Source organism: Camellia sinensis, chromosome 7, assembly GCF_055761805.1.
Source record: "Camellia sinensis isolate YWXY chromosome 7, ASM5576180v1, whole genome shotgun sequence".
In the NCBI taxonomy this organism is placed as follows: domain Eukaryota; kingdom Viridiplantae; phylum Streptophyta; class Magnoliopsida; order Ericales; family Theaceae; genus Camellia; species Camellia sinensis.
In genome coordinates, this window is record NC_138967.1 from 76,507,208 (window position 1) to 76,521,900 (window position 14,693).

A 14,693-nucleotide genomic window follows, 5' to 3' on the forward strand; every position below is an offset into this window, starting at 1 on the left:
GAAAAATTAGCAGTAAGAAGGGGTTTAGAGTTTTAGCAGTGGTATTGTGTCTGATGAAAGTAGGCAATGGAAAGGAAGTGATGGAACAGAGGCAGGAAGGGAGTAGGCATATGGTTGCTAGCCTGACATTTTCCATCAAATTTTGGATGGACATTAGTAGTTAGAATAAATTGAGAAAAATTAAAAACATTAAGAGTTAAAGTAGAAAAAAATTTAAATGCTCAATATAAGGCAACATTAAAACTTAAGAAAACAAAGTGTAATTTACCTAAATTTTTATCCTAATGTGTTATTATGCCATGTATGATGTGGTTGCTATGGTATAATAACACACTGTTTTACAAATAATAAAAATGATTTTAAAATTTTCTTAAAATTGAGTTTAGATCATAAATTTAGGTAATGATTTAGAATGGGAGCCTTACAAAATCCAGGTTTAATTCAAGCATATCTTATGGTTATCGTTAGAGACATTCTATAGAGACTACTACATCAACCAACAAAAAGAATGAAGAAGATTGTTTCTGACCCTGATTAGCAATCCTTAAATCCAGTTTTCCATAGATTTACAAGATAATTCTCTTACCATTATTTTCTGATGTGATTCTATTCCCTGTAAATTACACAAGATAAGAGGCCGAAACTATTCCAAAACTTCTACACAAATTTTTCAAAAACTAAGCTTGGCTTCACTAGCCATTACGTACCCCTAAGCTCTTTCGCATACATTACCAGTTCTGATAGGTGTTCCAGTTTAAGGTGAAGATAAACTTTCATCTTCAGAGGAACCATACTGCCGCCTTCCAATGAATCCAGGAAAAACTGGTGCAACGCTTGAATTTACTGTTACTGGAAACTGTCGGCCACAACCGAATACTGTACTTCGCTCATTTATCTTCCCAACTTCCTTGCATACCTGATCAAGTATAGAAAGAAAGTCCCTCACCACCATGAAAATCCGGAACGGATGAGCTTCTTCCTTAGCTGAGTTCCCATGGAAATACTCTGTTATTTCCTTCACCATGGAGAGTGCAACACTCTCCTGAGTTTTTACATTTGTGATCTCTGCCTGTGTCTTCTTCAAGAACTCATTCATGGACTCGGAAAATCTCTGGCTAGTACTCTCCGTCACTGCAATTTCTTCATTTAATTTCAACACTACCTCAATCTTTGCGATTCCCACGCCTAGTTTTGTCACTTCACTGCTAAGTATGTCTGAATCCATAGCAGCAGCTTTCTTCACATTAGTGAGCTCCCCACTCAAGCTGGAAACAACTTCAAGTCCAAGCTTCCTGAATTCAATGTCATCCTGAAAAGCAGATTGCTGGTTTTTATCGGCTGCTGGATTACTCTGATTGACACCAGCAAGGCGAGAACCTTCGGCTCTGCTGATTTCCTGTACAACAAAATGCAAGACAGTGGTTTTCCCATCACTGCCCTTCACATCCACAAGCTTAAGGAGCGTGTCGAGCTTGAAAGCATGCGCATCACCACGGTTGGTTCCGACATTCATGCGGTTCCCAGTTTTTAGTACAGCTTCTAGAAGCTTTAGGAACATTCTGCTGTTCCTCAGTTCTTCACACGCAGCCTGCAAGATGAAAATATATGATTCTTGAGGCTGAAAATGACTAGGTAATGACACCTAATGACATTGCTATCATTAAGTCGTGAAATATGAGTTTTGGCACTGTTCTATTTGAAAACCAATTCTTAATTTTTTACTTGTGCTGATGTTATATGAGTTTTGAAGCTTTCAACAATCTGGTCCATTGCATGAGAAAGAAAAGATAAAAATGACAAACAAATGATCGAGGCGCTTCAGAGCCTTTTGTTTTGTACCGGTGCTTCTATAGGAGTTGCTATTGTATCTCTACTAGCTCATGAAAATCAAATTGTTTATGTTACACAGAGTCCCCTCTTGGTGCTAATCAACACTTCCTGAAAAGAGTGTAAGCTTGTTCTGCATTTATTTGGACTGGGGAAGTACTTCTCAGTTTGCATGCTATTTTGGTTGATTAAGTATTTTGGCAACATGAGCTACATCTCTTGGATACTTTTACCATTACAACTCCCAAAGGAGAGTTTCTTTCAGCAGGGGAGAATTGATGGGGAGCGAAAAGGCATTGAGAGAAACTAAATTGAACATAAGGATTAATTGGGTCATATTGTTTTATTAGGATTAATTATTGTGATGTTTTATTTCAACTGAACTTTTTATTAGCGTTTAGGATGCCTACAAAAATAGGCCTATAAGTAATAGGTTTGGAGACTATGTTATTTTGGCATTGATTGAATGTTGAGTTGTGCCAAGGCCCTTGTGACAAGTTGCCGTGTAGCTTCACCTTAGGGTGTAGTGAGGAAAGGTCAGGGTTCAAGCTGATGGACCAGCGGCGGCCCCTTTGAGTGGTACACTCACTTTACTAACAAACTAACAAATCTAACCACCTAAAATGTTGACCAAAAAAGAAAAAAACAGAAGAGAATGTTGAGTTGTTAATGGTTTGCAATTGTGTTCCTGTTTGCTCCTCCACCTATCTTCTTCCCTTCTCTATGTTCTTCTTGTCTATAATCCTTCTTCTTGGTGCTATACCACTAAAGGGATATTTTCTTATATTCTCTTTCTTGGTGGCATGTTTTATAAGCTGCTTTCTTGGTTGTGTATCATTGAAGGGGAGGTAGGAAGACAGGCTTATCCATTTATTTGGTTAACAGCATCACTCAACAAAACATCATAATTTGTATAGGATCTCCGGCAATGCAGACTAACTGGATTAGGATCCTCTCCGTTTCATATGGTTAATGGAGGTTCACTATTTCAAGCCATGAGGTGTTGACAGCTCATAAAGGTTAGAAATGAATGACCCAGATTGCAAACAAATCACTGAAAGCACCTTTGCCAAGTATGCTTTCAAGTGAAAGTGTCGTTGGAAACCACACTCTTGAACATGTAGATGCAAAGCACACTTTTCAAGAGAAACCCATGGTTGATAAACATGCTTTCATTTGAGTGTAGATGATGCAATGTGATCCATGTCACTCGTTATCAGCATTCATATTAGCTACTCATTGCCCCATCTCCCCCTTCTACTTGCACATCCATCCTAATCATTTGAAAAACAAAAAATAAAGATAAAATTGTTTCGGGCAAAAACTCACCTTACCATACTGATATTATGAAAGTGCAAGCCCATCTTAATTTGGAGACATGGGTGCACATCTAGGGTGGCTCCTATTAGACATTACTAGACATGCTTAACTTGTTGGATCTAGTCTACTAGACATTACTTGACATGCTTAATTTGGGTTTAAACTAAGGTTATTGGTTAATCCATAGGCACATTAGATTGAATACTGCACCAAACTGGATGCTCCAATAAAGCCCCTTGGACTGAATGGCACACCAAACTAGATGCTCTTATAGACATCACAAATCTCATATCCTTTGCGGCCTTGCCATTATAACCAAGTTGTGTTGAAGATAATATCTTGAAATCAAAGATAAGATCCTATAATTAATGGGTGAATCAATTTACATGATTTGTGGCTTGACTCGAATATTTGATTTAGCTCAATCCCAATAGTTACAGGCTAATTGTATTCTTCTCCTATTATTAATATAGGTGTTTCTTATGTTCTATGAAGCATAAGCATAGACACAGACACAACACGACACAGACACGTCAACACAACAACTTCCAAAAAAGTAGGACACGGACACAGTTCGGACAAGCCACAAATAACACAACAAATTCCAAAAAAGTAGGGCACGGACACAGTTCGGACAAGCCACAAAAAATTATATCTTAAACATTATATAATCTACACAAATAATACATTTACATATCTTTTTCATTTTTAATTTAATTTTATGTATAACTTCTATAAAATTATTCTTAATAATTATACATCTTTTAAGGATATAACATATTTATGCCAAATTCTTTAAATTTTGAAAATCATATGTCAGCAAATGTTCAAGAAGTGTTGGTCTCATGTTTACTTTTTAGTGACATAGACATGGCCAAGAACATGTTGCAAAATGAATGTCGGACACGTATCCAAATTTTATTTATTTTTTTTTTAATTTAATTAAGGACACGCAAAAAAGAGTATCGGACACATGTCCGAGGAGTGTTAGTGTCGAAACAGACACGTTAACTTCTTAGAAGTGTCCATGCTTCTTAGCTCATATATACAAATTATCCAAGTGAATCAATAACAATGTAGCCAAGTCACATTTGGTGTACAACCTAGGTATGATGTGCCAATAATCAGAGATAAAAATTGGACTAAAATTTGTGTAGCATCCAATAGAGAAAGAGAATAGTATATGAAAGGATAGTATCCATACAGTGACCACAAGCACACTAAGGTTTCTAATAATAAAATATGAATTGGGCAAAGACAGGAAAGTATAAAACAAAGAGAGAGGAATTAAAAAGAGGACACCTATAGCATTCATGTTAACTTTATACTATTTTTGCCTCATTGGAATGAGTTGGAATGCAATGATCATTCCATCAGAATGTCCATTCTCACGTTTGGTTCAGAAAAAAATTACAAAAAATGCCTTGCAAGTGGAATTATCATTCACGATTGCAAGGAATCATGATCTCATAAGGATGCTAAGGAATGACCATTCCAGTCCAATGAACCAAACACTACACATCAATCAACTTTCGATTATTGTCAAGAACACAAATGTAACATTTATGATTTACCACTCATGGTGTAGAAAGACATCAAATAAATGACATATTAAGGATTGAATAAATGTTGAATAATAAATAATACTAATTGACAATGATAATGATGACAAAGCATAGAGAACACATCCAAATTAAATGATGGGGAAATAAATATTTACCTCCAGTGTTTCAAAAGACCTCTTAAGATACTCAACCTCAGAATCAAAATTGCCTATGTAAAGCATTGCATCCACCCTCTTAAATGCAAAGGGTATATCAATCACCGCTTTGAGAAATTTCTCAGCAGGGCCCAGCTTAAATGGTGATTCATCTTTGAACTCTTTCAGTTTACGTTCTTCCTCTTTGGTTGGAGCCATCTTCAATAAACTTTCAAGAAGCTCTGTCCCAAGAGTATCGGCACTACCTGTCGCAAGCACATTCAAAGAAAGATAAGCAAAAACATTTCAGTTTCACAATAAAAAGAACTGCAGTACTTAGCTAGGTGAAACACATTGCCAACATTTTCTTGAAAAACATGATGTCAATTATTTGGCAAAATCTAATTATACACAGCCAAAGATTATACCATTCTACATTTCTAAATTGCAGAATCAAGAACCATGAAATTCTTAGCAATTCTATTTCGCAGAAACAAAAAACACGCCAAAATTTCATAGCAAAGATTTCAATGCAACTATACCGCCATGAAAGGAAATTCATGGTGCAATTTGAACACAACAAACAGTTATGTTGCTACTTGTTAACATCATTATGTGAGTTGGACACACGTAATCACACACATAAAAGTATGAGGAACAGTAATTGAGTCTGAATTAAAATGACTAGTGCATCAGAAACCAAGCTGAAATATCCAAGAAGCTTGTTTAACCCAAAAGAAATTTCTTTTACAACTAAAAAACTCGGTAATTTGACCAATGCTTCAAGAAAGTAAAAGGGGGCTTTGAACAAACTCATCATAAAGGCAACTACCTTCCAAAAGTGCTTCACCAACTTCATCTATAGTGACATTAAGTGCTCTCAACAAAATTGCAATGTTCTGAGACTTCTTTGGATCAAAAACCTGAGTCTCTTGATTTGTCATAGGCAGAATTGGCCGCCGAGAGGTATCTTTTGGAGCCAAACTCGAACCATTTACCACGAACAACGTCTCGATCATCTCCTCGTTTAACCTGCAACCATATCCACATTCTACAAAACTTACAAGACCCATATAACTCGATAACAAACCACAAAACTACCCATCATTCAAAAGAGTAAAACAGTGACAACAACTTTTAACTCAAAAATCTTACTGGAATGAGCTAGATTTTAGCTGATCCCACACCATTGCATGGTCAGAGCTGGCTCTAACTTTATCCCAATGTAATGGTTTTAGCTTCGGCTTTGGAGTTTCCTCACATCTCTCCATCGTTTCCATGTTGTGTGCTTGTTCAAGTGGCGAAACCGGTTCTGGGTTTTCCAACACAACTGGAATTTCCCAAAACCTCGGCGGAGGTGGAGGAGGAGCTGGCGGCGGCAATTTCACGGGAACACCGGAATCTCTTGCTGGAGAAAAAATGTTACTCTTGGGCGGTGATTGGGCCATAGTCTGTTGTGGTATCATTGGAGATAGTCGGGACGGAGCTGGGAAATTGACAAGCGAGTCTGGAGACCTCGATCTCAAGCTTCTGGGGCTTAAATTGAGTGGCATTAAGGGACTAGTAGACACTGGGGAAGCAGAATTCGAAGATGGGTACGAAGCAGTCCTCGAATTCGAGCTTCGGCTTCTGAAATGCTCAGATTCCACACCCACAAACAACACTCTCCGAGATCTCGAAGCAGAACCAGTAGTGGCAGTAGGACTATCCTTACCTTCCGAAGATCCTCTGGGTGAGAAAAACTCCTCTTCTTGGTCGTTTTCGTCGTCACCAACTTCATCATTCAAATAATGGCGCCGGAAATTCTGTCTCGGCAGCGGCGGAAGCGGGTGGAGCTCCGGCGAGCCCAGCTTTTGGTAGGCTGGCATCGATGAAGCAGCGGCGTTACTCGAATTGGAAGCTTTGTTTTTATGGTGGTCCTCATCGATTCCCCTCCTAAGGGTGCCAAGGTAAAGAAACTCTGAGCTGGTGCTGGACTTGTAACTACTGCCGCCGCCGCCGCCACCACCGTCGGAGGTGGCGGTGTTGGGCGGGAACAACCGGAGGCTGTCAGTTCTTGAGGCCTTGTCATCGGTGAAACGGCGGTGGTACAGAAGGAAGGCGGCGGCGGCGGCGGTGGCAGCGGAGAGAAGAGAGAGGGAGACGGCGATGGCGACCAGCTTCTTGGAAATGGGTTTGGAGGAGGAGGAGGTGTGAGGGAGGGTGAGAGAGGAGATGTTGGCTGGAAAAGTGTTCAGAGAGGTGGATGAAGAAGGTGGAGGTGGGGGTGAAGCGTAAAATGGGAAAAATGGGTCTTGTTTGTTGGGAGGTGAGAGCGAAGAGAATGGGTATTTGGGTTGTTGTTGTTGTTGGGGTTGGGGTTGAGGAGATGCAAGTGGTGGTTGGGAAGTTGGAGGGAGGGAATCAATGGGGAAGAAGGGGTGATGGAGGATCCGACGGTTGTGGTTAATTTTGATGGAGGATGAAGGAAGTGGTAGGGAGCTTAAGAGGAGGAGGAAGAAGAAGAAAATGATGATGGCTTGCATTTTGGTTTTAATAATATGAGCTCCACTGCTCCCCTTTCTCTCTGCTTACTCTCTGTCTCTCTCTAGAACTACAGGGAAGATGAAAGGAATGCAATGTTAATTGTGAGGATCATATTTTGACTGTGGAGTGAGACACCACACTTCAATGTTATGGATATATTTTAAATTCAGGAAGAAAAGAGAGAGTGAGATTGAAGAAATTTTCTTTGATGGAAACTCTTCAATCAGAGAGAGAGAGACTGAGAGAGAGAGGTGCCTGATAATGGAGGTTGTTGAAGAATTCCAAAACAGAGCACCAGTGAGAGAGACAGTGAGAGTGCTCTTGATGTGCGTGAATGAGTGAGAGAAGAGAGAGATTGATGGTGTCGATGGCTAGGGTGAATGGTAATTCCACTTCTCGACAGACAGCCATAGGGCTATTTTGGGAACTTAGTTAAAATTCATTTTTTTTTTTTTGTTAGTAGCAAAAAGTAAAAGTTGGTTTTTTTGGCTTTTTTTCATTTGGCAAGTTGGTTTTTAGTCAACGGTGAAATTACAATTTTACTCCTCATGGATCACAATGTGTAACATAGGTTCAGTTGTAAATATTTTAAATAAATTGAGGTAGTTTAGTCATTTTATTATGATTTGACATCATAAACAAATATTAATCAAAAAAGTCAAAAGTCATTTTTTACCAACTTCCCAAATCATTCGTCTAAAAAAGCCAAAAGCTTGGTTAAAAGTCAAAAAGTCACTTTTTACCATCTTCCCAAAACAACCCATAATTAGCATATTTAGGGCGTTTTCAAAATAAATCAAAATATCAAGTTATTTTTTAAATTAGGCTTAGTTTTGATAAATTTTTCAAAATAAATTAAAATATAATTACAAATCATGTTTTTACTGTTTTTAGGGTCTTTCTGCGAAAAATTAATGAAATAATAAAAATATAATTATAAATCACGTTTTTAATTAAAAGAATGTGATTAAAAACCACATTTTCAAATAAATTTTTTTTTTTCAAAAAACGTGAGTCCAAACCACACATTTACTGTTAAAATGTAAAAACGCGTTTTGAATCAACGTTTTCAACACAAAACCAGAGCCTTCATTCTCACACGCGCGCTCTCTCTCTGATACACATATAATTTTTAATAAAATTAAAATTAATATTATTTTAATATATAATTTATAGGACAAATTACATATACCTCCTTCGAGGTTTATCTAAATCATAAATATTTTCTTAAAGTTTCGGAAATTACAGATACTCTTTGAGGTTTATATTTTCATAACAAACTGCCACCTGAGATTTATATTTTCATAACAATTTGTCCCTTAATTTGTTATGCAAATAGTACCTTCAAGGGCATATCTATAATTTCTCAAACCTTAGGAGTATCTGTAATTTTGCTAAATCTCGAGAGGGGTATATGTAATTTGTCCTAATTTATAATATATATAAGTTTTATTTTATAAAATTGAGACTAATATTATATATATATATATATAATAATTTATAATAGAAAATAATAATCAATTATATAATTTTTTTAAATATAAATCATTTTTATATAATTTTAGAAATAATTTTTTAAAAATTAAATTGAAACAACCATACATACGTATGTATATAACTTGTCCAAAAGTTAAAATGATAATTCTTTTTTATTTCTTAACCAAATTAATTTTTAATTTTTTTAAAAAAATTCTAAAAATCCAACCATACATAACCTAAAAATCTTTTAATAAGTCATTTTTTACGTTGGTAACTTATTTAATTATTTGTCAATTTTACGACATTTTTACCATCTGAGGCATGTTTGGTAACCATTTCGTTTTCAGTTTTCAATTTATATTTACAAAAATTATAAAAACTATCATAAAAACTTATTTGATAATTTTTTTTAGTTTATAAATGGTTGTCTCAATTTGTAAATTTGAGAAAAACACCTAAATTCAAAAAATGAGTTCACGTTGGTTTTTAAACAAAAATTTAAATTATCAAATGAACTCATTTTTTAAATTTACATTTTTTCTTCAAACTTACAAATTGAGACAACCATTTATAAACTAAAAAAATTATCAAATAAGTTTTTATGATAGTTTTTTTAATTTTTGTAAATATAAAGTGAAAAGTGAAAACGAAATGGTTACCAAACATGCCTCAGATGGTAAAAATGTCGTAAAATTAACAAATAATTAAATAAGTTACCAACGTAAAAAATGACTTATCAAAAGATTTTTAGGCTATGTATGGTTTGATTTTTAGAAAAAAAAATTTTAAATTAAAAATTAATTTAGTTAAGAAATAAAAAATAATTATCATTTAAGTGTAAAAAATAATTATTATTTTAACTTTTGGACAGGTTATATATATACGTATGTATGGTTGTTTCAATTTAATTTGTAAAAATTATTTCTAAAATTATATAAAAATAATTTATATTTACAAAAATTATATGATTGATTATTATTTACTATTATAAATTATTATTATATATATTTAATATTAGTCACAGTGTTATAAAATAAAATTTATATATATTATAAATTATATATTAAAATAATATTAGTCTCAATCTTATTAAAAATTATATATGTGTCTGAGAGAGAGAGAGAGAGAGAGCACGTGTGTGAGAATGAAAGCTCTCGTTTTGTGTTGAAAGTGTTAATTCAAAATACGTTTTTACATTTCAAACCACGTTTTTTTGAAACAAAACAAATTTACTTAAAAGTGTGGTTTAGAACCACAGTTTTTGAAAAAAAAAAAATTACTTAAAAATGTGATTCGGAATCATGTTTTTTGAAAAAAAAAAATTACTTAAAAGTATGGTTTGTAATCACGTTTTCTTAATTAAAAGCGTGATTTGTAACTATACTTTTACTATTTTACTAATTTTCCGCGGAAGGGTCCTGGAAACAGTGAAAACGTTAGCTTATTTTGAAAAATCTGTCAAAATTAGGCCTGTTTGGAAAATAGCTTGGTATTTGGGCTTATTTTGGAAAAAAACCCCGCATATTTAGCCTCCGTTTGGGTAGTGGGTTAGCTTTTTAATTTTTTTAGCTATTTTAACTTAGGTTAAAAAGTTTGGTTTGAAAAGAATTTTTTGAATTTTTTATTTTTTTGACTTTTTTATGAAAGAATAGTTTAATGATTATGAATTGAATGTGATGTTTTGTTTATTGTGATTAAAATAATCTATTTTATCTTTTGTGACAAAAATAGTCTCAAACCAACTTTGCCAAACAGAGCCTATCATACGTTATTTAATGGTTTATCATATGTTTCATTAAATTTGAATAAAATTTGAGTAAAAAATAAAATCTAGCACTTTAATAAGATATTTTCAATTATTATCAACACACTAATCGATCGGGAAAATGAACACACTAATCGATCGGGAAAATGATCGTCCACCCATAAGAGTAATTTATTGATTCGGAGAGTAATATTTTGTTAGGGAAAGTTTTCAAACAGGTGAATGACTGTGGAACATCCGACTGAACAGTTCACATGTCGTCTAGTTCTGTAAAATCAAAAGTACCAAATAATAAAGGAGTTTTATTAAGTGTACAAGTGCACATCATGTGCCACTTACACAAAAAGTGTAAGTGTAAGGTGTAAGTATAAATATAAGATGTAAGTGTAAGGTTTAATTTTTTACAAAAGGTGTAAGTGTAAGGTGTAAGTGTAAGGTATAAGGTGTAAGGTGTAAGTTGCACACCATAACCAAACCCTAAATGCTGAAAACTCTTAAACGTCTTCTATTTAGTGAAATATTTTTAATATTCTAAATTTGAGACTGATTTAATAAAACCGTTAGAGTTAAAAAAAAAAAAAATTATTTTCCATCTAATTCAAATTTAATACGTAGGTTAGAGATAGTCTTACATTGCCTTCTGTCTTTTTACTTTCTTTTACAGTTTTTGAGGAACACAAAAGTTAAAAAGTAATGAAATCAAACAAATTCTCCCGTATCTTAAAAAAAAAAAAATTAAAAAAAAAAAAAAAAATTAACCTACCTTATACTCATGTAAAAGGTTTCATTTGATTTCATTTGATTTTGTGGTTAGTTTTTAAATCTCTATAATTTTTCCTTTTTTAACCTATGGAAATTGATTTTTTAAAAATACTTCTAAAATATCAAAAGGAAGGAGACAGTAGGTGGATAAAATATATGGAAAATATTTGAAATTCAAAAAAATATTTACAATTATATCTACAACAGTATAGCATTATGTGTTAATTTTTGATTTGTCATTTACTCAATTATATAGGATCTAACTCTCTTACCACATTATTGTAAGTGAAAGTATGAGTTTAAAAATGTGGATATGTAGCATTGCTCCAAAATATATAGGGAGTTTTTTTAGTAAATCTCATCATTAACACTTATGTTCCATTAAACCCATATTCTTTTTGAGTATTCTATTAGGTCCTATTTAGTGTAATATAACCAAATCACCCTTTTAATTTTTTGCACTTGTCTCCATTTTAAAATTAATACACAATAAAAAATAACAACAATTCCCTATTCTATAGAGAAAATCTCTTATCACTCTAGGAAAATCTTCTCATCCCATAGAGAAAATATCCCCATCATTCTACGGAAAAAAAAAAAAGTCTCATTATTCCACACACACACACACAAAAAGAAAAGAAAAGAAAAAAGAACTCTTACATTTTCAAAATTCTAAATTATCTACTTTTTGAAAATCTCTCACTCAATGTTGATGTAAACTTTCGCATTGCAAATGCATAATAAATAATATCTTCTCATGGAGCCATACGCACACTCAATGTCACATGAATGTGTGAATATTAACATTGAGTGCGACTAATTATTTGTATTACAGAATTGATCTAAATATTCACATCTCTATGTACACACTATATCTATACTAGTATGACTACTAATATACAACTAATCTTCAAAAAAAACAAAACACATACCAAAATAAAATATGAATGTTCACAATAAACAATAAATATACAACTAACTTTTAAAAAAATAAAAATAAAACTCATATCAAAATATAATATGAATATTCACAGCTTACAATTAATATACAACTACCTGTAAAAAATTACACTTATACCAATATGAACATTTACACTGTAAGGTGAAAACATAAAACAAAGTTGAAAAAAGTAAAATAAACTATTTCAATTGTATGGTAACAAAAATGATTGTTCAACCAATAAGTATAGTAACAAAAACAACAAATATATAAGTAACCTTCGAGAAAATAAAATTTATACGAAAATACAGTATGAATTTTCACACTTTACAATTAACATACAATTAACTTTGAAAACAAAAAAAAAAACTAAACTCATACTAATATGAACATTCACACTGCAACATGAAAGCACAAAATAAAATTAAAAAAAATGAAAATCGATTATTTTGACTATTTAATAGCAATAAAAATGATTATTCAACCAAAAAGGATAGTAACAATCAATATATAATAAATCATCAAACAATAGATAAAAATTCATCAAATAGCTTATATATATTGACACATATTTTTAGAAAAAAATTATGTATAATCAATTTCAACAAAATACTGGCAAATAAACTACATAATATCGATGACTACACAAACCAATAAAGAGATTACGGTTTATGTATAACAATGATAAAAAAAATGATTGTTTATCACCAATTGACCATCGTCTCTGCAGCGAGTCCATCATCATCTTTATCTTTGTTCTATATGCATAACTAACATTTTCTTTCAAATGTTTTTCCATGGCAGGACCTTATTAATAATGATTTTTGATCAAGTGAATCCTTCACACTGAGGCAAAGAAAATACTAAATGTAATAATTTTTATATTTATATACAGTAAATATATGTAATAATAATTTTTTCCCTCCTAAATATATGGTATATATATATATATATTATAATAAAAGTTTATATGAGTAAAATAGTCCACATAATGCTTCTAATATGGGAAAAAAGACCTATTAAAATATAAATATATGGGATTAGGTGGAACATAAAAATATTTTGTGGGCTTATTGAGGTATAAATCCTCTAAATGGGATTCATAAATAAATTCTCAAATATATATGCAGAATGTTAGAGCTTTTTCTCTCTTTTTTTTATTTTTTATTTTTTTTTGTGAATATTCTAAAAAAATTTAATTATTTATAAAAATAATAATTTTTTAAAATTATTTATCAAATTAACAGACCTTCTAAAATGACGATGAAATCCCATTTTGAATATTTGATTTTATATTGATATATATGACCGGCGTTTGTATTACATCAATATGAAATTGTAAGTTTGAACTTGCTATTTCATGGTAAAAGCTTATTTTGCACTTATATATTACATCAATATATAAGGGTTAAGTTTATATATATATATATATATATTGAGATCTCAACATAATAGAATTTGAAGAGTTGATATGACTCATTACAAGTTTTATTTTAATAATTTAAACTGTTCATTTTGTAGAACGTTTAATATATATCATCAATGAAAAAATTTAATCCAATTCGGTAATAGTAAAATTTTCGTTTTATTACATTGGTTTTTACAAAAATGAATGACTTATTTCAAATATATATTTGTCATTTATTTTTTTGAAAATAAATGTGATAAAATGAAAATATTATCATTATTTAATTATTTTTTGTAAATAATTTATTTAAATAATTTTATAAAATAAATAGTTCGAATCATCAAAATAAAATCTATGGTGTAACTTATACGCTCCTTAAATTTTGTTATGTTTGAGATCTCAACATCTAACTTTTTTTTTTTTATAAAGTAGATTAATTTATAATTTCATAAATTATAATTAAAATAAAATTATAATTAAAAAAATAATATAATTTAGAGGTACAGGAATATGTACAGTAAAATTTCCCGTGTGTGATGTACAATAAGAAGATGACAGGGAACCAGGGGTGAAAGCAGCTAAAATCTCTGACAGACAGACATATATTATTGTCCGTTGGGATTTGCATTTTAACACCTTTTTGTTTCGTGTTAGATTCTTTATTATCATTACATCTGCATCACACTATTTCTATACATAGAGGTGAAGATGAGTTGTAACTCTGGGAAATTTACAGGTAGTCTTTGGCAATTACCGAGAAAGGTTAAACTAATTTTTTTATTCATTATAAAAAGACGTAATAAGATATTATGATTTAAGTTAATATTTTAATAATTTTTTTACTTTTTATAAAAAAATATGTAAAAAAATAAAAAGAATGTATTGTGATAATTTAATGGCTTTTTAATTAAAATATGCAGTTGTCAAATGTCAAATAAACAAGTTAATAAATTGATTTATTAATTTA

General features: G+C 31.8%; 1 protein-coding gene across 1 annotated transcript; it reads right to left on the reverse strand.

Moving 5' to 3' along the window:
- Positions 1-509: 509 nt before the first annotated feature.
- Positions 510-7,780, reverse strand: LOC114296766 (formin-like protein 2). Its single transcript, XM_028241091.2, has 4 exons — positions 6,002-7,780; positions 5,679-5,878; positions 4,868-5,112; positions 510-1,588 (listed from the first exon to the last, which is right to left on the reverse strand). The coding sequence occupies exons 1-4, from the start codon at positions 7,369-7,371 to the stop codon at positions 755-757; spliced, it is 2,649 nt and encodes an 882-aa protein (XP_028096892.2). The 5' UTR covers positions 7,372-7,780; the 3' UTR covers positions 510-754.
- Between the last annotated feature and the right edge of the window lie 6,913 nt (positions 7,781-14,693).